The sequence below is a fragment of the Littorina saxatilis genome, linkage group LG5, assembly GCF_037325665.1.
Source record: "Littorina saxatilis isolate snail1 linkage group LG5, US_GU_Lsax_2.0, whole genome shotgun sequence".
Lineage (NCBI taxonomy): Eukaryota > Metazoa > Mollusca > Gastropoda > Littorinimorpha > Littorinidae > Littorina > Littorina saxatilis.
In genome coordinates this window covers 46,547,585-46,570,482 of record NC_090249.1, presented here as the reverse complement: position 1 = coordinate 46,570,482, position 22,898 = coordinate 46,547,585, and the positions used below count along the sequence as shown (strand labels likewise).

The 22,898-nt window shown below is 41.1% G+C and overlaps 2 protein-coding genes across 2 annotated transcripts; one reads left to right on the top strand and one right to left on the bottom strand.

Moving 5' to 3' along the window:
- Nucleotides 1-122: 122 nt before the first annotated feature.
- On the top strand, nucleotides 123-14,906 carry LOC138967270 (p21-activated protein kinase-interacting protein 1-like). The gene is made up of 10 exons (XM_070339799.1): nucleotides 123-252; nucleotides 2,221-2,386; nucleotides 3,513-3,630; nucleotides 5,605-5,732; nucleotides 8,204-8,286; nucleotides 8,726-8,788; nucleotides 10,371-10,501; nucleotides 11,330-11,444; nucleotides 13,435-13,930; nucleotides 14,829-14,906. Exons 1-10 carry the CDS (start codon nucleotides 130-132, stop codon nucleotides 14,894-14,896), a joined length of 1,491 nt encoding a protein of 496 aa, XP_070195900.1. The 5' UTR covers nucleotides 123-129; the 3' UTR covers nucleotides 14,897-14,906.
- A 276-nt stretch (nucleotides 14,907-15,182) lies between these two features.
- Nucleotides 15,183-22,670, bottom strand: LOC138967281 (transmembrane protein 14C-like). Its single transcript, XM_070339815.1, has 4 exons — nucleotides 22,571-22,670; nucleotides 21,569-21,670; nucleotides 20,572-20,659; nucleotides 15,183-18,570 (listed from the first exon to the last, which is right to left on the bottom strand). The coding sequence occupies exons 1-4, from the start codon at nucleotides 22,647-22,649 to the stop codon at nucleotides 18,525-18,527; spliced, it is 315 nt and encodes a 104-aa protein (XP_070195916.1). The 5' UTR covers nucleotides 22,650-22,670; the 3' UTR covers nucleotides 15,183-18,524.
- Nucleotides 22,671-22,898: the final 228 nt, after the last annotated feature.

Here is a 22,898-nt window from a genome sequence, read left to right as displayed (position 1 = left end):
TCATATTCAAGTAACAGAGAAAGGAACAATACGCTCTACACTGCACCTTCTGACTTTAAAACCAGAACAGCAAATTGAAAACTGGAAGAGAGTCTGTTACACGTATCAATTCCTTGTTTAGTTCATGTGATGTGTAAAAAGACAATGAAAGGGAAAGCACTCCACATTAACAAGCACATGGCAAGCATGGAAGTTGTGGTTGGAACCTACGAAGAAGTTCTAGTCGGCCTCCATCTGAGAAAAGTTGACGATGTAAGTCTGGATTCTGATCTCCTTACAAACCCATTTGCTTTACATTGTTACCGTTTCAGCATCAGAGTGAGTGTTGTACAGCCAGGTGAACTGTGCGGTTGCAATCTATTGACTTTTGCCTGACCAGTGCAGTGGAAGGTGTAACTGTAAACAATTTAAAACATACGTGTGTAAGATAATTTCAGTATCTGTAAAGGTATAAAAGCCTCAACGGTGATTTCGGATGCTTGATTTCTCAGTAAATGTACTTAATCACTTACAGTTATGTGACAGAGGGATTATTTTGTCTGTAATTATTGTGTATGTTAAATGTAACATTGTTAATGTTATTGTAAATTAACTATTTTAGAGTTTCACACACACACACACACACATTCACTCACTCAGTGTTATTGTAATAGTCAGGGAAACAAGTTAAATAACTCTTGTTTGTAGTTTTATAGTTTAAGCCGATGGCAGTAAAGTATTTTAGGCCTAAAAAAAAAATAGGTGTGGTTACGGTAACCCGACCTCCCCTATTTTTAGGGGCCGACCCTATAACTTTTTATTACATTTGTCAAAACAAACAAAAAAACCAAGAAAACGCAATGAAAGCGAAAGCGCTCGAGTCGCACACTTATTTCCCTGTCAAGTAGGTTTGATTTGTACACATTAAAAAAAAAAGTTAAAAAAAAAAAAGTGATTGCCTACCTTCCTACCCTATTTTTTTTGGCTATGTTACCGTAACCACACCTATTTTTTTTTTTTTGGCCTTAGGTATTTTCCTGTTGGACTGGTTTGCTGACCAAACCAGGCAACCGGCTAACTGTGAACTTTTTGTATTTTATCTGTAGCAGACGAGTTTTGCTGCGGGATGGATGTATCGCTTTTGTAATGTAGAATACGCACCAATCAGGAGCGTACAGCAATCCTTTTGTCATAAGCTTAATGCGCATGCGTGATAACGTGATTATTGACATTACGATCGGAACTAGAGACAGGAACAATCAATAAAGTATCTAAAAAACCAACTTGACTGCCATCTTTCTGCATTATGATGCGAGCCTTGCTGAACGAACTTCACAGAATGTACAGCATGCAGACCTGTTTACCAGTACGATTTGGGCGTATTTTGTATGCCAAATTATTATCGTTACGCAAATACGCGACACACGCACAAAATACGCATAAGAAAAAGTCTAGAATACGTTTTCCGGTGTTGGTGTGCTGATTACGGAATGGTACAACTGATACCGGTTTCGGTCGAAGGGAGATAACTATGACAGCGAGTCTTCAGCTGTGGAAACCTTGTTCAGTTGTTGGCACGTGCGATCGTCTGGACAATCGTGGCAAAATGAAGCGAAAAATGTGCCAGTTTCGGATGACTGTACCAAGTCTAAAATGCAGAAGCAGCAGATTTTCTTGGAGAAATATAAGAAAGAGCCAGGAATTGTGGAGTCTACTATGGGAAAAAGTCATGCACACTGCAAGTATTGTAAATCAGAAAGCTGCCAAGGAATTATGAAGTTCATTCCCGCAAAGCAAATCCTGCCAGAAGAAAAGGCTGTAGTCCGCGCTGAAGCAATGTTTTCTGAGATGATTGTAAAAATGAACTTGCCACTGTCAACCGCAGATGATATTTCACGAACTTCATCTTTTCATTATCAATCTGTTTGGAAGACACTGGTTATAATGCTATAAACTGACAGGTAAACACAATTGTTTTATTCCTGTTGTATTGGAAGGAGTTAAATTCTGAAGGTGTTCACAAGACATGCTATTCTTACACAAACACGTTTGCACCCACGCGTACATTTTCCCTACCCCATAATATGGCTTTGCTTGCAAAGTACACCAACTTTTTGAAAAGTACACCAACTTTTTGAAAAATACACTCAACTTTTTGGGAAAGTACTCTTGCCTCGGGTTTAGGGTAAACAGGTCTGAGCATGGTTACAATGGATCACGGATCTTGTGATCTTTTTCAAGGTGTACACGCTGACGGAGAGCTTCACAGACAAGTCCAACATTGGCAGCATCAAATGCGTCGCCATTTCCCAGCACGGGCTGCTGGCATCGGGCGGCAGTGATGAAATCATTCACATCTTCAACTTGGAGAACCACAGATTGGTTGGCACCTTAACACACCACTCAGGTGAGTCATGTTTGGTCCTTTTTTTTTTTTAACCTACTCTTAGCTATTTTTCATTGGAAAGAAATAGAACCAGAGTGAGGAAAGGAAATACATATATCGTATGTTACTGTTATTAGCCTCAAATTGATTGTGCAAGGTCTACTTGCTGCTCAAAACTTTATTTGGCACAGAAATATCGGTAAAAAAAAAGACTGACTGTGAGTGTGAGGTTTGTATGGGCGGTAAAAGAGTGAATAAGTTCAATAAGGCCACACAAAAAAATAGGTGTGGTTAAGGTAACATAGCCAAACAAAATAGGGTAGGAAGGTAGGCAATCACTTTTCTTTTTTTTTTAACTTTTTTTTTAATGTGTACAAATTAAACCTACTTGATAGGGAAATAAGTGTGCGACTCGGGCGCTTTCGCTTTCAGTTTAATTGCGTTTTCTGCACTCGGTTTTTTTTGGTGTTTTTTTTTGACAAATGTAATAAAAAGTTATAGGGCCGGCCCCTAAAAATAGGGTAGGTCGGGTTACCGTAACCACACCTTTTTTTTTTTTTAGGCCTAACCTTGATTTTTCCACTTGTTTCAGACACACCCCTCGCTAGTAATTGGCCCCTCCAATGTGTGTCTCTGTAAAAGCAAGGGTATTCACTCTTTCACAACCCATACAAACCCGACAGGGGAATTTTCAGAATGTGTCTATTAAGGACAGCCTTTTGGAGTGATGGAAACTCGGTGCTCATAATTACTAATTAGAACATGAGAATAGTAACTATTTTATCTGTGGACTTGAAGATCCAGTAAGAAGCTTAGAAGGAAAAAAATGTGTCTCAATATTTGATAGACTTAAGGTAAATGCTTCCCAGCCACTGACACACTAGACTGTGCTTTTAAGTCAATTCCTTGCTCTGTTGTTTTTAGGTTTTTTTTTACCTTGCTTGCATCATGCATGCGATTTTGAGATAAGTACATTATTTATATTTTATTATTTGTACCAAAAGTGGTTCACTCTTTGTCTGCCCCGTCTACTTACAAGACCACTGGGTCAACGTTTTATATAATGTTTTGTTTTATTGATAATTAAACGTTCCAATAACCTACAATTCTTGTTTTTAATTCTGTTTGTGTGTGTGTGATGTTACAGGGACAGTGACCAACGTGGCGTTTTACAGAAAGTCTGCACTGTTCAGCACCAGTGAGGATGGCACGTTGTGTGCATGGAGAGTTGGCAGCTGGGAACACCGCACATTCAAAGGGCACAAGTATGTTCATAAGGCATAACAATGGCAGAAGGGGTCTATGTCAACCAAAAGTGGGTGGTTTTCCTGCAGGCGTTTTTCCTGTATCGGACATGGGACTGGTCCGAATTTTATCGGAATTCCGATATTTTCCTTTGCTCACACGAGTCACAGACCATTCTTGAGATCGATGCAAATTCGTTGAGGAAAAAAAGGGTGGGGGGGGGGCGGGGGTGGTGGTATGAACCGTTCAGCTGAAGCTGTCTGCGTCTGAAGTCAGTGCATTCGCACCCCAGCACTCGCGTGAACCCATAGCAGTATCATGGGTCGCGTTTGATTGGCTGTCGATCTCCGACGATTATCACCTAGGCCTAATTATTCACCGATGGCGGTTTGTGGGTTGTTTTGATTGGCTGCCGATCTCCAAACGCCGAAGGTGAAAAAGGTAGCATCATGGCGTCTGGATTCCGTATTGTTTTGTCGGCTGTGGAAGCTCTTACGATCGACGAACAAAGTGTGAAAAACAAGTGGAAAGCCAACTGGCTGTCAGAAGAAGTGACTGTCATTATCACAACAAGAAAGAAAGGTGCCAGCTCATTGGCGACAGTATCGCCAAGATATCCATTCCCGGTCAGGCCGTGTGCACGTGGTGCGACAATGGCCACTGCGTGGTGAAATACGGACTTGGTGGAAAAAATGTGTTGGTTCTGAAAGTTTTCAAGTAAGTTTTCAAGTAAGTTTTGTGTGTGTGTGATTGTTATAAATTACACTTTTGTTTTAAATGCTAAATCATATTATTCTTGTGATTTTTATAGCTTTTTAAAAAGGCATGATCTAATTTTTTTGCTATCAGGAGAGGCCCCAAAATGGCCTTTATAAATTTAACATTCATTTTCCGTCAGGGGGGCAAAGCCCCCCTGAACCCCCAAACGGGGCGTTGCCCCTGGACCCCGCCAGGGGCCTATGCGGCCCCTGGACCCCGGCTTACTTTCCTACTTTTGGAACATTTGCTGGTCTCATTTCTGCTGTATACAGGGAGTACATACAGCTGCATTTCCTGTAACGTTTCACAAATTTCGCTGAAAGTCATGTGATGCTTAGTGACATAGGTAGAAGTTCGGATAATCCGTCTTTCTCGTCAAGGCGTGTTTGCTTGGCTGAATGCCGGACAGGAATTCAAAGAGATTCTCCTGTCGAACCGCCATTTTGGAAGGGAAAGTAGCGCTCAAGTAATTCAAATCGGTTAACAACAGTCACGAGATTGGGTGGTATCGTACTTTCCTACAGGGAATGCATCCGAGTGTATCCCCTGTATACAGGAAAGACGCCTACAGGAAATGCACCTGCTGGGAATGAACCCTCTTTTGGTCGACATAGACCCCTTCAGCGTAACTTTGTAGCCAACGGCACATAGCACAAGAATCACCTTTAGAGGCAAAGCACCTGAAAAAAGGATCGAGTTTAGGCTTAATGAACAGCCCTATCACAACGGTGTATTGTGCAAACGTCACACGTTATGAAATCATAATCTTCTACACACAAGTTTAATAGCTGACAGGAGTGGAGAATGGTCCACAAACTAATTTGAAAGCCCTATTAAAAAACAACATAATTTTAAAAGAGCGTTCCAGGAGATATGATAAAATCGTTTATTTTATGTCACTCTGTAAAAACATTGGCAAGATTTGTCTTCCGTTAAAACCACACATGCACGCACACACACTTTATCAGGAGACAACAGCAATCAGACCCTATCACAAACTGCTCTGTAAATCCCACAGATGTCTTACTCTTAGCCATTGAATGTTTGAGCTATAAAGCTAGACGTGTCAATTTTCCATTTCATTGTATTCATTTCAATGGACAGTAAAGAGTGTTGGTATTGTTAATATTATAAATAGCTCAGTGCTCAAGGCCTGCAGATAACTGCAGAGCGGCTGTTACGAAAAGGGGACAACTGCGTCATCTTGCCACATAGTCTTACTTGTGTCTGTGCAGGGGTCCTGTCAACTGCGTGGCTGTTCACCCGAGTGGGAAGCTGGCGCTGACTGTCGGCCAAGACAGGTCTCTGAGGACGTGGAATCTGGTGGATGGTCGTCCTGCCTTTGTCTCCAACATCAAGGAGCGTAAGTGGAAGAAAACTTTTATAATACAGTGAAACCCCTGAAGGTAAATGTGATATGACACAGCAACCCATACAGTATTCTGTTTATCCTACATACTGTTGTTTGTAAAGATTTTTGTCAAGCAGTATGTACGAAATGTGAAGTCCTTTGTACTGGAAACTTGCATTCTCTCAGTAAGGTAATATATTGTACTACGTTGCAAGCCCCTGGAGCAATTTTTTGATTAGTGCTTTTGTGAACAAGAAACAATTAACAAGTGGCTCTATCCCATCTCCCCCCTTTTCCCCGTCGCGATATAACCTTCGTGGTTGAAAACAACGTTAAACACCAAATAAAGTAAAGTAACTACATACTGTGGAATCTGATGGATAGTCGTCCTGCCTTTGTAAGTAGAAGAACATGTTTTATACACACACACACACACACAATCTTGCCTATTTCTCTGAAAATGCAATCTTTTTTGGTTTACTGTTGGTTTCTTTTACCATGCTCCTGGGCTGACTCGGTCGAACGGTTCGGAGTAGCCATGGGCCATCTCGTCTTGTTTAAAATTAAAAAAAACGCTGGCACTGGACCCGAGTACTCTTCAGACTGGCTCGCTCCGCCAGTATGAAAGTTTTTGTCTTGTGCACGTGGATTTAAAAAAAAAATTTTTTATTTATTTTACACAATTAAAAAAATTATTAGAGTAAAATAAAACATTAAAACGTTCATAATAAACAATAGTAAACAAGAATTTTAAAAAAATTTAAAAAAAAATAGACCGCCCATGCCGGGAATCGAATTTTTTTAATTGTGTAAAATAAATAAATAAAAAAAAATTTTCTTAAATCCAAGTGATTTAAAAAAAATATATATATTTATTTATTTTACACAATTAAAAAAATTATTAGGGTAAAATAAAACATTAAAATGTTGGATCACTTGGATTTAAAAAAAAAAAAAAATTTATTTATTTTACATAATTAAACAAATTATCAGAGTAAAATAAAACATTAAAATGTTCATAATAAACAATAGTAAACAAGAATTAAAATAAATAAATAAATAAAATAAAATAGACCGCCCATACCGGGAATCGAACCCGGATCACTTTGGCCATAGACGAATCGCTTTCCACCCGGATCACTTGGATTCAAAACAAATTTTTTTTTTATTTTACACATTTAAAAAAATTATTAGAGTAAAATAAAACATTAAAACGTTCATAATAAACAATAGTAAACAAGAATTTAAAAAAATAAAATAAAATAAAACAATAGACCGCCCATGCCGGGAATCGAACCCGGATCACTTTGGCCACCAAGCCACTAACTCTGACAATTTTCCCAGTGAACTCAAATGCCTAGGGTGCTAAAATTAGGTCGCCCAGCACGCGAAGTGCACACACACACATACACACACACACACAAACACACACACACACACACAGTAACACTAACACATGTGCACAAAGTGAACACACACACACACACACCGCGCGCAAACGACAGATCCTGCAGCAGACGACAGATCTGTAGCAGACGACTGTCTCTCTTTCAGTCTCACCGAGACCAAAATAATCCCCACCCGCTGGCTGGCTTGCAAATCATGCTTTTCTCGTCACTGGGTGACGTGTTTCGCTGTTCTATCAGCTCAATGGCTGGCTATCGCTCCGATTGAATTCGTCCAACCGTCAAGAACTTTTGTGGTTTTTTTGGCATTTAGGTCCCAGGTAACATTATGAAGTTTTAATACGATCAATCGGACCTATTATCAAGTTAGTGTATCAACTTTTGAACGAACTGCGCCCAGTAGTTTCCCAGCAATAAGCTGTTAAGTCGAGACAGATACACAGACAGACACACACACACAATTAAAGTCTGCAGGACCCTCCTACTGCGTACTCGGGGATAAAATCAGTGTGTTCAGTGTCATCGTTCAGGCCGACAGAATGACTAAATGTTTTCATGCTGCTTTACAGAACTTGTTAAGACTTGATTTTCTCAGATACTTTGAAAAGGGGATTGCTGTAGCATGGCAGCAGTCAGTGTAATGATGTAAGGATAGTCCTGTCAGGTTACCTTCATGGATATTTGGGCTGCTTTCTCACAGGGGAAAGCGAGCTGCCATACACTATGGTGCTACCAATTGTTTTTCTTTTCCTGCATGCGTGTATTCATGCTTCCAAGCCCTGATACTTTCGCTGTGAACTTGGGTTCTTTATCGTACACATGTGTGCACAAGGGGGTGTTTGTACACCGAGGAGAGTCTGTACAAAGTTGACTGTGGGAACTAAATCCATCACCGAACATGGGGTTCGAACCCAGGCTGATCGCCACAACTGGGTTTGAACCCAGCGCTTCTACCGACTGAGTTATACAAAACAGAGGTCTTGTTGCTGTTTTGTTGTTGTTGATATTGTATCTCTTTAAGTAATATTGGCGTGCATAATCAAATCAGTGCATTTTTTGTATTTTCAACATTTCCAGCAGCAGATCACGTGGTATGGTCACCCGATGGACAGCATTACCTGGTTGTGACCGGCAAGAGGATGGACGTCTACAGTGTGGAGGTCAGTTTGTTCCTGACGTTCCTGCCTGCACCCCCAGTTCTATTTGTTGGGGAACTGTTCTTGATCCAGGTTTTTTGCGCATGAATAGACGAATTCGAAGAACAACTCTGTCCTAGTTTTTATTGTCTACTGTCTGGTGTGGGACTGGGAATGGTATGCCTTAAGTCACAAACGTGCTAGTCCTTTGCCGACAGTATGTCGGCCTTGTTATTCTGATAGTGGATCCCTAGCTAAAATGGGAATCCAATAGTGCAGTGGCTTTCATGGTCTTATTTTATTTTATTTTTTTTACTATTTTGTTCAAACAGACAACTCCTACTTTCATGTTTTGTCCCTGTTTTCGACCTGGTGCGTAGTTGTTTTTTGTGTCTCCAAATATATTTTTGTTTTGTTATTCTCTGTTGTTAAAATAGTTTTTCCACCTTGTTCTGTGTTCCAGGATGGCCAGATACTCAGGAGTATTCCAACAGAGCACAAAGTCAACCGCATTGTGTTTATCACAGTAAGTGACAGTTTTGAGGTTCTTCAGAATTAGCTCCCTGTTAGGTCAGTCGACTCACAGAATGAATCTCCAAGTGTTTGCTCTTCTTTCAGTGTGTGATATCTCTTCCGTGGGGTTTATTCTGGAGATAGCCAAGTTTTGTGTGTGTGTTATTACTGTTATCTGTATTATTTCCAATGTATGGACATAATTTCTGAAGGAGTACACACACTAGTGACAATTGCATTGACCCTTTTTTTGTTGTCAACTTTGCTTGCTTTTTCTTCAGTGAGTTTCTCATTATTCTGAAGTTGCCTTTGCCTACAGATGTGAATACCTGGGTTGTCATTTTTTTTCGGCAGTCAGGCAAACATCAAAACTTATTTAAGATTACGGAAATGCCCTTCTTTCTGGTTCATTTGACTATCTCATTGAAAAACTGCAGAAAGTACAGAACAACTCCGCTAGATTAATCACAAAGACCCCTAAAAGACACCACATCACACCTGTTTTGAGATCCCTTCACTGGCTGCCTGTAAGAAGTCGTATTCAATACAAAATTGCATGCATTTGTTTCTCTTTCTTTCATGGTACAGGACCTGCTTATCTCTCTGAGATGTTATCAAAATATTCAAACCTCTCCTCTCTTCGCTCTGCAACAGATACCAATGTACTTAGTAAACCAAAAAGAAACAGAAAATCAACTAACTATGGATTTGAGAGATCCTTCAAGTACCAGGGACCTCTTGTCTGGGAGAAAATCCCCCGGAGCATTAGGGATTCCCAGTCACCATCTGCCTTTAGAACAGCCCTCAAAACACACATGTTTAAGTTAGACCTCTGAACGAGATCCCATGATCGGTGAGTCATCGGCGCTGCCACGTGTATTATCTACTAAAGTGTGGCGTTCATGAGGATGTGTATGTGCCTGTGTGTGTTGTACTAGAATAACGTATGCGTACCATGGAATGACATTGCGGGTTACCTGAACATTGACAATGACGAAACAAAGATTGTGTGTGTGTGTGTGTGTGCGCGCGCGTGTGTGTGTGTGTGTGTGTGCGTGTGTGTGTGCGTGCGTGCGTGTGTGGGTGTGTGTGACCATGTTTGAATTTATTCGGATTTAGTTCTCTTTCCTTGTTTGTATTATGATTGTGTAAGTGTAAAGCGCTCTGGGCTCGTCACCACGAGGTTTACGCGCTATATAAGTAATCGTTATTATTATTATTATTAAAAAGATTGGCCTTCATTTACCAGGCAGAATAGTACAAAACTTTTTCTCAATAGGGAAAAAATAACGACAAGTTCTGCTTCAAACTTTAAAAAAAAGTCTGATAAACGAAGGGAAGTAAGCGCTCTAAGTGCATACGACATGTGTAGTAGAGTGAGTGTTATGCGGAACTAGTCACCTGGGAGATGAACAAGCGACGTTCGTCCTCTACAAAAAACAAAAGTCAAAACATTGTGGCCATTTGGGCAGATTTGCCAAAAGAGGAATCCTACCAACATTCCTGAGATGCAGTGTGAAAGATCAGAGCGCAGATGAACACAGGTCAATTTTTATTTTATCCATTATTCTGTGCATGTGGTTTTGCCTTTCCAGGACAACATGGTGGTGTTCGGAGGAGAGGGAAAGATCCGGAGAGACGCGGAAGAGAAGGAGAAGGCCATCTTGTTTTTTGTTGACGTCACTGATGGGACGGAGGTGCACCGGGTTAAAACACAGTCTACCAGGTAAGGGGGGGAGAGAGAGAGAGAGAGAAAAAGAGGGGGAGGGAGAGAGAGGAGGGGGCGGGAGAGAAAGAGAGAGGTGGTGTGAGAGGAAGATCTGCATAAATACAAGAGTACATACAGCCAAACACACACACACACGCGCTATCACACACATACATACACACTCTCTATCTCTGTCTCTGCCACTGATCCACAAACCGGCATGGTTGGCCTAGTGGTAAGGCGTCAGCCTCGTGATCGGGAGGTCGTGGGTTCGAACCCCGGCCGGGTCATACCTAAGACTTGAAAATTGGCAATCTAGTGGCTGCTCCGCCTAGCGTCTGGCATTATGGGGTTAGTGCTAGGACTGGTTGGTCCGGTGTCAGAATAATGTGACTGGGTGAGACATGAAGCCTGTGCTGCGACTTCTGTCTTGTGTGTGGCGCACGTTAAATGTCAAAGCAGCACCGCCCTGATATGGCCCTTCGTGGTCGGCTGGGCGTTAAGCAAACAAACAAACAAACAAACTGATCCACAATATCAAACACTGCATAAAACACTGACATTGTGAGAGCTTTTGTATATATACATGTACTATATATATGAGGGCTTTGTGTTTCAGTACAGATTTCTTTTCACAGATTTTTCTGAGTGGCCAGGAAAGTTCAGCTTTCACCAATGATAAAATCATTATTCTCGTCTTAATTGAAAGGGGATCACAAAGCTTTATGTTTTAATTATATATCCTTGTATTTGTGACATAACAGAAGCAACTTGACATCTGGGTGTTAATGACCTCATGTCTTCACATAGTTATTCAGTAAATACATGTGCCATTCTTGCTTCCAGGATTCGTGATATGGCAGTGTGCCAATCACACGAAGAGCCAGAGTCCACAGACAAATGGCTGACGACAGTTGCCAGCGAAGGAGACATCAACATTTACAGAGTGAACGCTTCACAGGTACTGCAGTTTGAATACAGTGGAACGCCCCTTTTAAGACCCCCTCCTTTTTAAGACCTTGTTTTCTCAGACTTTCTGTTCATAACCTTTGTAAAAAATTACCCCCATTTTAAGACCAGATTTTCTGACTACCCCCCGCGGGTTAGGGGGAAGAATTTACCCGATGCTCCCCAGCATGTCGTAAGAAGCGACTAACGGATTCTGTTTCTCCTTTTACCCTTGTTAAGTGTTTCTTGTATAGAATATAGTCAATGTTTGTAAAGATTTTAGTCAAGCAGTATGTAAGAAATGTTAAGTCCTTTGTACTGGAAACTTGCATTCTCCCAGTAAGGTCATATATTGTACTACGTTGCAAGCCCCTGGAGCAATTTTTGAGTCACTTGAGAAAAAGTGACTCTATGTAATCGGTCAGTGTTAGTCTGTCCGGCCGGCCGGCCGGCCGTCCGTAGACACCACCTTAACGTTGGACTTTTCTCGAAAACTATCAAAGCGATCGGGCTCATATTTTGTTTAGTCGTGACCTCCAATGACCTCTACACTTTAACGATGGTTTCGTTGACCTTTGACCTTTTTCAAGGTCACAGGTCAGCGTCAAAGGAAAAATTAGACATTTTATATCTTTGACAAAGTTCATCGGATGTGATTGAAACTTTGTAGGATTATTCTTTACATCAAAGTATTTACATCTGTAGCCTTTTACGAACGTTATCAGAAAAACAAGGGAGATAACTAGCCTTTTCTGTTCGGCAACACACAACTTAACGTTGGGCTTTTCTCGGAAACTATAAAAGTGACCGGGCTCAAATTTTATGTGAACGTGACTCCCAGTGACCTCTACACTTTGACGTCTGCTTTGGTGACCTTTGACCTTTTTCAAGGTCACAGGTATGTCTTGAAGGAAAAAAATTGAAATATCATATCTCTGAAACTATTCATCGGATTTGATTCAAACTTTATAGGATTATTCTTTACATCAAATTATTTACATCTGTAGCTTTTTACAAACGTTATCGGAAACACAGGGGAGATAACTAGCCTTTCCTGTTCGTCAACACACAACTTAACGTTGGGCTTTTCTCGTAAACTATAAAAGTGACACAGCTCTAAGAGTAACAAATGTTAGTGTGTCTACTGTTAATATGATTGCTTCGAAAAAAAATTAATGATGCTAGTTTATGTGAATTAAGTTATTGATGGGGTTTGTTTATGTGAGATTAATGAGAGTATTTTTAATGCCAAGGTAAATATTTTGTTGCTCGATCCATGCAATCTCATTCTTCAGGTATGCATTGTGTTGTGAATAGCAATTTCTTCCTGTCCATCTGATGCCTCATATAATATTCAGAACTGCGAAAGTGACTCGATCGAGCGTTTGCTCTTCTTGTTTGATTAGTGCTTTTGTGAACAAGAAACAATTAACAAGTGGCTCTATCCCATCCCCCCCCCCCCCCCCCCCCCCCCCCCCCCCCCTTTCCCCGTCGCGATATAACCTTGAACGGTTGAAAACGACGTTAAACACCAAATAAAGAAAGAAAGAAATTTTCTGATTTGTTTAGGTTTTAAAAGGGGCGTTCCACTGTAGTAACTTTGTATTACAGTCAAACGTTTGTTTTATGACTGCCTGAGGGACCGTCCTAAAGTGGTCTTTAGAGACAGGTGGTTGCTATGGTAAGGTTAATGGGATCCTTTCAGGTGGTTGTTATCAAGAAGCCGTCTCTAATTATTTTTGAAAGTTGTTTTTTTCCTTCTCTTTTAAACAGGCGCATATGGCTTTTTATTGGCCGTTAATCGTGCGAGCTGTGCCCTTTGGAGTCGGGAGTAATTTTCCTTTAAAGTCTGCAAAATTGAGTTTTGTATTTTTTTTCATTAATGATTTTGTGAAAGCGTCAGACCAAACAAAGATCTAGGGTCATGAGGACAAAGTAGGGTCAGTCTGTGCATTAGAAACATATTTTTTACTAGACCTAACATTTACCTGTTCTGTTTTCAGAAAAAGGTGGAGACTGACCTGATCTTGTCTCGCAACATTACCCTGCGTCTCACTTGTGTTGCCGTGTCCTCGCCAAAATCTCAAGAGTCGGACGCAGCAGGGAAAATATCAAGGAGGCAAAAGCGGAAGCAGGCTGCAATCAAGAAGGAGCCCGATTCAGATGATGAGCCGAGCCCGAAAGTCGTGAAGAAAAATCCAACGACAACTGTTAAAAGCACCCCTACGCCAAAACCCAAGAAGCTGCAGGTGGCAATTGAACAAGAGACAGACAGTTCGGAACCAAATGGTGAGGTCTCGCCATCATCAAGTGGAAGACAACTGGCCAAGAAAAAGCTGACGAAGAAGAAGTTTAGAGTGACTGCATCAGCTAGTTCGGGGCCTTTGCTTATCGCTGTACGGGAGCAGCAGAGCATGAAGACAAAGTCAAAGAAAAAGAAACTAGAAAGTCCACCTACCACTGGCACCAAGAAGACACAGAAGAAAGTGAGAATCGCAGGTGAGTGTTAAAGCTATACGTTACCGATACAACCACAGCCTCGCAGCGACATTACGGGTTGTTTTCTACCTCATTTATGGCGAGCCACCAAGGTAAACTTTGTTCTCAAAATTCTTTGACAATCCCTAGGAAAAAATGCAGCAGAAGAATTTTTACGTGACATCATCATTGGCGTAGCGACGTCTTCTTGAACTTTGCTTCACTTTTGGCATCAGATATTTCACTCTGGAAGTGGGGGTTAATATGAGACGTCTTGGTTTGTTTGATCTGTGTTGTTTCTCATCACTCAGGCATGAAAATTCTCCGTATTTTCCGTATTTTTGAAAAAAATAAATCGTATTTTTTTTATTTTCCGTATTTTTCCTTTTTTTTTTTTTTTTTTTTTTTCCTAGTCATAGTTATAGTAAAATAGTTTTGGGGCCATGTTTGAATCCAATTTTAAGGCTCAGATAGCCCCAGATTGCACCAAATTGCACCTTTGAAAAAAAAATTTCCGGGGGGGCATGCCCCCGGACCCCCCCAGAAGTCTTGTTAAGTCCTTTGTACGCGCCTTCGAATTTTGTTTTCAGTATTTTTTTTTTTCAGTTTTTATGCCTGATCACTGGACACTCCTGGCTTAAAGTTGTTCATTGCAGGTGTGTTTAGATTACAACTCATCGAATTCACTGCTAATCTGTGAAAAATGGCATCTTAAGTACTACATTTGGCATTGATTTACAAATAGATCGTTCAGTAGTATTCTTAAAAAAAAAAAAATTAAAAGGGAAATGAAAAATATAAATGTGCTTGTTGTATGTATTCCTTTCAGTTCATTAAATAAATGAAGGTTTTATTATACACATATTGTCTGCTTCTACTATTTTTTAAGGTAAAGGGTGTTTTTTTTTATCTGTTACAGAGCCGGCTCAGGTGGAGAGTAAGATGAAAAGCAAGAAAAAGAAACAGAAAATAAAATCGCACGCCTGAATTTTCCAAACTACCTTTGTGTGTTCAAATGAACAGAATGAAAGAACTTTGGACCCCTTCTCTCCCCTTGCAGTTTTATTGTTCTATATTCGCTTTCGGTCTATTTTCATGTATTGCTGAGTAGAATTAGTTGAGGAAGTTTGAACAATCAACAGAGGGATGGGTGGTAAAAAACCCACAAAAACTTGTATTCTGCTGACCTTCATTCTTCAAAGCCTCTCTCTCTCTCACTCTTTCTCTCTTGCACACACACACAAATACACACACAGAGAAAGAAAAACAAAGATATCTTTTCTGTTTTATTTTGACGGTACACCTCACAACACACACATATTTAGTTCTAAGGCTGGACTTGTCCCCAAGCCTTACTCTGCAATTACTCACAACTCGATTAGCACCAGAACTGATGAACAAAATGGAAGAAAACTAAATAAGGAAGCTGTACTAGCTTTAAAAAAAAGTCCTGATATTCAGCTAAGCTACCCTGTGTGTCACTTTTGATTCAGATTCGACCAGTATAAGCTTGCAATTTATCCATACCAAGTCGAAGGCCCCAAAGGGTTTAAAATCGTGATCGTGATTGGTGTTTTTTTACCTTTCTGTGACCGTGATTGCCGAAATTTCCATTTCTGTGATCGTGATGGGACTTTGCCCGTGATCCGTGATGACAAAAAAATCAAGTCTCGTGATCGTGATTGTCATTTGTTTTTGTGATCGTGATGGGCATTATTGCAAAGCATTTTATTTTCAACGTACATTTTTCACAGCTGTATCACTCTATGAGTATGATCCTCTATTCGTCAAGGAGCTAATCCCGATTGAAGGGAAGCAACAACACATTCAGAAATATGATTTTGACAGCGATTGCTTCCCTTTAACAGAACCAATCACAAAAAAAAAGAGATCCAATCAGAAGGCGAATTGCAAAAGTCTGCCAAACTTCATTCAATGGAAGGGCTTCGTGCTAAAGTTTTGAGTGCATTCAGTCAAATTCGAATTCAAAGATCAAAAATGGCGTGCAGCGGTACTGTCATCGAACTTCTGTTATATTTTGTGGATTCAAGCCAGACCAAAGCGGGCGGCGAGAATGCCTTCCTTGGTGGAAAGGTCAGGCTACGGGTCCGTCTTTCCGAAGACGAAATGTCAAGGTATGTCATCTATCAGGGCCGGACTAGGTACGTACGCTGAACGTTTTTTTATGTTTCTGGAGGGAAAGGAAGCCTCTCCTTGAACGAAAAAGGTAAATTCGACAGCAAGCTGTATAGCTATAGTATAGGCAATGAAGAAGAATTGAGATTGTAAGGACTCATACTTAACTTTTCATCACAAAAATCGTTGAAGAAGAATGTCTTTTGAAAGGGGGTGAGAGGTGCGATTTCTCCTCGGATTTCATGATGATCCAGATGCAACCCCCCCTCCCCACAAAAAAAGCGTTTGGGAGGTACATGCTTAAGCCAGGGGGGGGGGGGGGGGGTTGCGCAACCCCTGTAACCCCCCCCCCCCCCCCCCCCCTAGTCCGGCCCTGTCTATGTTGCTCTATGACAGTTCTGAATGTAGGCAATGATCTTGAAATGTGTTCAAGATCTTTGAGTTTGATTGAGATCATTGACATTGTCGACATTGCCACGTCCGGCTGTCACTCGCTCAGTGTGACCTCGACTGGCTCGAGTCTGATCGAGTCTGCGTGTAGCCAAAACCGAAACTAGAAATGTGTTTTTCATCCCAGCAACGTGGACACGCTTGGCATAGATTCTAATTGTCGCTTCTTTGCATTAAGCTTGGATTTATTTTAGCGCCTGTAAACTTATCAACAATGGGTTAAATTCAGGAACTATGGCGGTAAGACGTGCCAGTTTGGGTCACTTGATCCTCATGTCAAAGTTGACCAAAGTCATGTTCGTTGGGGATTTTGTTATAATAGACTCTACCATCACACATACATGTACTTTAATTTCAATCCACCCAATAGTTTTTGAGTCACTTGAGAAAAAGTGACTCTATGTAATCGGTCAGTGTTAGTCTGTCCGGCCGGCCGTCCGGCCGGCCGTCCGTAGACACCACCTTAACGTTGGACTTTTCTCGGAAACTATCAAAGCGATCGGGCTCATATTTTGTTTAGTCGTGACCTCCAATGACCTCTACACTTTAACGATGGTTTCGTTGACCTTTGACCTTTTTCAAGGTCACAGGTCAGCGTCAAAGGAAAAATTAGACATTTTATATCTTTGACAAAGTATCTCGGAAACTATCAAAGCGATCGGGCTCATATTTTGTTTAGTCATGACCTCCAATGACCTCTACACTTTAACGATGGTTTCGTTGACCTTTGACCTTTTTCAAGGTCACAGGTCAGCGTCAAAGGAAAAATTAGACATTTTATATCTTTGACAAAGTTCATCGGATGTGATTGAAACTTTGTAGGATTATTCTTTACATCAAAGTATTTACATCTGTAGCCTTTTACGAACGTTATCAGAAAAACAAGGGAGATAACTAGCCTTTTCTGTTCGGCAACACACAACTTAACGTTGGGCTTTTCTCGGAAACTATAAAAGTGACCGGGCTCAAATTTTATGTGAACGTGACTCATTGTGTTGTGAATAGCAATTTCTTCCTGTCCATCTGATGCCTCATATAATATTCAGAACTGCGAAAGTGACTCGATCGAGCGTTTGCTCTTCTTGTTGAGAAAATGGGTTTAAAAGATTTAGCTCTGGAAATGTGAAATTGTGCAAGTATATATTCATGTGTGTGAGTGAGGGTGTGGGAGTTGAATGTGTATGAGTGCAGGGGCGGATTGGGGGGGGGGGGGAGGGTTACAGGGGTTCCGGAACCCCCCCCCCCCTCCCAGCTGTCAAAAAAAAAATATAATACTAACTTTAAAAGAAATAATGAGTGGCTGCTGACACCAGTTGATCATGTTTAAAATCAAGGATAAGCCATAAATTGTTCATAAAATAGCTAAATCTCTTCAGCTTCTGGGGGGCTAAGCCCTCCAGACCCCCCAACGGGGCCTTGCCCTGGACCCCAGATTGTAAACCCCCCCCCCCCCCCCCCCCCTCTGGCTTAACTGCTCCGCCCCTGGAGTGTATATTCCTGTGAGTGTCTATATGAGAGAGAGAGAGCGAGAGAAAAAACAATGGAAACAACATTCTTGTTACTGATTACAAATCATGATATGTATTTCTATGTGTGTATGAAAGAGAATTAAAAATAAATAATAAAAAAGTGCAACAGTTGTCACTTTGTGTTGAATAAACAATAGATCCAGAGGAGCGAATTACTGTGTGGTTGTGTTTACTTTGACACGTGCTTTCTGTACCTGCAACTTTTACCGTGACCGTGATTTGCCACTGGTGTTCGTGATCGTGAAAACAAAAATCAAGGTAACTGTGATCGTGAAAGCTAAAATTTCCGTTCCCGTGATCGTGATGATACCCCCCCTTTGGGGCCCTCCAAGTCTTTTGTACAGTGCGGAGAACACATCATTATTCTGTCATTTGTGTTTTAGAAGTGTTCATTAGTACTTGAGACCTTATGTCTTTCATTTTTCCATTTAAAATTACAGACATGAAAATACTGAAAAGACAAAAACAAAACATCCACAGTATTGTTGATCTTGCCGTCATCACTGCGAATACATTCTGTGTCCAAGGCGAACCACCATCAGCAAACTGAAAATGAGAAGATTGACGGATGAAGAAGGGAACATACACACGTATACGTGATGATATGATTGTATGTGTAGCATGACACTCGCACACATAAACACTGTGCAGGCGTGTATGAGTACTGATAACACTGTATTGTAGATAAGACTAAAGGTAAGGTTGAAAACACAAGCACAAAGTAGAGAGTACTGATAGTACTGTTATGGACTGGACACTGTGATAGCTGAATGCAGACTGCTGCAGAGACAGAGATAAAACTGAGGCTGGCTGTGTGGCCAGGCTAAATGGATACTCATGACCAGAGGGCAGATACTCCCTACAGTACATACTGACACTGAATGCAGAGACAGAGATAAAATTGAGGCTGGCTGTGTGGCCAGGCTAAATGGATACTCATGACCAGAGGGCAGATACTCCCTACAGTACATACTGACACTGAATGCAGACGGGAGCATCTCGTTACTCCCCCGTATCGTTACTCCCCCGGGCGGGGATGTAGCGCGCTGGATTTGTATCCAGTTGGCCGCTGTCAGCGTGAGTTTGTCCCCACGTTCGGCGAGAGATTTATTTCTCAGAGTCAACTTTGTGTGCAGACTCTCCTTGGTGTCCGAACACCCCCGTGTGTACACGCAAGCACAAGACCAAGTGCGCACGAAAAAGATCCTGTAATCCATGTCAGAGTTCGGTGGGTTATAGAAACACGAAAATACCCAGCATGCTTCCTCCGAAAACGGCGTATGGCTGCCTAAATGGCGGGGTAAAAACGGTCATACACGTAAAATTCCACTCGTGCAAAAAACACGAGTGTACGTGGGAGTTTCAGCCCACGAACGCAGAAGAAGAAGAAGTTACTCCCCCGGCTCGTTACTCCCCCGTATCGCTACTCCCCCGGCTCGTTACTCCCCCGTGCCTTTTTATTACACCTAAGTAATGCAGTTATTACTTAATTGAATTTTCAAGAGAGAGAGAGAGAGAGAGAGAGAGAGAGAGCGAGCATGTTTAAAGAACTTTCAACTGTCAGATCTGCCTGTACATTCGTGAAAAAAAGTATATATTTTAAGCAGAAGAGATACGGGGGAGTAACGAGATGCTCAGCTCGTTACTCCCCCGTATCGCTACTCCCCCGGCTCGTTATTCCCCCGGCTCGTTACTCCCCCGTATCACTACTCCCCCAGCTCGTTACTCCCCCGTACACAGAAAATGACTGGATAACCCTGTGATAGTAAGTTAGCATGAAATATTGTTTTTCCGGAGAAATTGTCTGGATAAACAAACAAAGAAACAAACAAAACAGGGGGGCGGGGGGGGGGACAAAATATTTCATGCCAACTTACTATCACAGGGTTATCCAGTCATTTTCTGTGTACGGTACGGGGGAGTAACGAGCCGGGGGAGTAGCGAGCCGGGAGAGTAACGAGCCGGGGGAGTAGCGATACGGGGGAGTAAAGAGCTGATCCCATGCAGACTGCTGCAGAGACAGAGATAAAACTGAGGCTGGCTGTGTGGCCAGGCTATATGGATACTCAGGACCAGAGGGCAGATACTCCCTACAGTACATACTGACACGCATACATGAAACGGGAGACTAACTTTGTACTTCAAGAAAAGAAAATACTTGCGAGTTACTGATCTCAAAAGCCAAACTATTCTGGACAAAGAACATACAAACAGGGGCAAATGCTCACATGAACTTTGAATAATTATAAATCAACCTTTTTCAAAAGTAAAATTAACTGGACTTATTTTGGCAACGGAAATCTTTCACATTTGTAAGTGTAACATGGTCACTGACTTTTTCATTCTTTTATCTAAAGAAAAATGGCAAAGCAAGTGCAGGTACAAGAGCGAGAAATTGTAGGATATTCACACACCTAAGGGTTTCAACGAGACATACTGGCATGTCACTGATTATTTTTTACTTCATTCTTGATACATTCTTAAAGAGAGAAAAAATGTCCGAGCAAGCACCAGGTACATGAGAAATTGCTAACGATATTAACATACCTGAGGGCTCCGACTAGACCTGCTGGCATGAACTTCCCAGAATTCATGAACCTGTATCCCATCACACCCATCAGCACCGCTGATGTCACTGAAAACAATTACCTGGCGAATTAAATCAAAGCACATATTGTTGCAAAGCCAGTCGAACAGGCATGAGATTTTAGAGCTAAGTTAAGAGCCCTACAAAATATGCCATGCATACGCAAAGGTTCTTAAGAGCATGCAAGGTGACAACAGCAGCCAGACCCCATCACAGACAGCTACTCCACATCTCATTGTTGTGCTGTCTTCAAACGTAACAAAAACGTTGAGCTACTATAAATAGCTCACGCTTCAGCAGGGAGACAACTTCATCCATGCAGAGCAACTGCCTGTGACAAAGGAAACTTCTGTGTCATCCTGTCACATTGAAATACATTACATCATCAAAACCATCAAAAGCAAGGACAGGTCCCTTTGTCTCTTGTCTTGACCAAAATACACCTGTCATGACAGGCCACCTGCAATTTAGAAACATGTTAAACTGGTCCCAATGGTGTCCTTTCATCACAGGTACCACTATCTTTCCCAGCATCAATTGTTAACAAATTCATTCTTAGTGTCGCCTTAGACTAAAATGATTTAGGGTTTCCAATGTTTGATGATGCTCTCTTTGAATACAGCTACAGTCTAGAATTGTTTTAGAGCTGCTAAATGATGATAATTTTCAACAGCTGTACAAACCAAGCAGTCATGCAGGTCTGAGGGCACCAGACAGATTAGCAAAAAGCACTCTGAGAAAACAACCAGAAAATCTTGATTTTATAAACCTTACAAAGACTATCTGGTAACTTAATTGCCTTTTTTTCTTTTTTTTTTAATCATTCCTAAACAGATAAAATTCAAAAGCAAGGTGCAGTTTTACCTATCCTGCTAACACTCATGTGTAAAAAAACACACACACACACATACAGACTGACAAAGCAGCCTGGATTATACATGTACAGTCAGCACCTACCAATTGAGAGTGTAACATTTTTGGGATCCTGGGTCATCTGATACGCTCCGATGCCCATCAGACTTCCGCACGCCAGACCCATGGCCAGGGACGGGACACTTCCTGCAATGAACAAAAAACCAGCAATGAGCAAGTTATTCAAAGGTCGATTGGTCGGTTATTTTGTAAAATAAATGAAAAAAATAATTCCAGTTTGTATTTCATTTACACAGGCACATGTTTTTTTTTATTGGACTGAAATATTGTGAGCTGTGTGTCCCTTGATGTTGGAGAAGAGTAACTTTCCATTAAATTCTGCAAAACTGAGTTTTGTCATTTAAATTACATATTGTTTTGTGGTGTTTTGAAGGGTTGAAATATTGATTTCTTCTGGGCCTCTGAGAATAAGTACAATGTCAGAAATGATAGCATAACACTCTTTCAGTTTGAAGTAAGACATTTTTAGCTGAGCTCAAGCCTTTTTCCTTTGACTGTTGCTAGTTTTGTTGTTTATAATTATACTTATGTAATTAGATATATATATATATTTATTCGCTTTATCACTTTGAATTTTAGTCCACTATACACAATTATTACCTTTGGCACAACCTTATAGCTAATAAAATGGTGACATCATCAGCAAAACTTAAATTCAGAGCAAGACTGCTTTATGCTCATACAATACATTCAACTTTCAAGTATTGGTTATGATCTTTCACTGCTCCCCACCCCATCTGTGTCGCAAAACACACACAAGTTAGTGAACTATTGTCACCGAATATAACATATTTTTTTGTACAAATAAAGTGTCACGATGACTCGGCAAAAACGGCTGCATTTTATTGCCTATGCTGTCTTCCAATCTCCACCCGGAAAAAAAAACGTACAGACTACAGTTGCAGACGACGCATGCTATGTATGCCACGTAAAAAGTTGGCTTCTGAAGTCTTGCACTCTCTCCTAGAAAACGATTAATTTACGTGCAAGCATTAGGTGGATTTCAAACACTTCTGCAGCGCTCACCTGCTTTGACATAGCCTATGATTCCTCCAGCAGCAATTGTTGCAGCGTACGCAAAACTGATCAGATCGGCTCCAGACATCTTCTTGTCAGGGGACGTTATTCTGACTAGAGCGCAAAAGCTAACGTGACATTTTTTCTTCGGATTTCATTTTTTGGAATATCTACTAAATCTCATGGCAGCATAACATGAAGATTAAAGTGAGGCTCTGGTTAGAATTGGCCTGAATATGGATTAGTACTGTACCATAAATAAACGATTATGGACGATTAACAAAATACAATTTACTCATTCTTATACGGCACTTTCATTACACAACTAAAGTTTTTG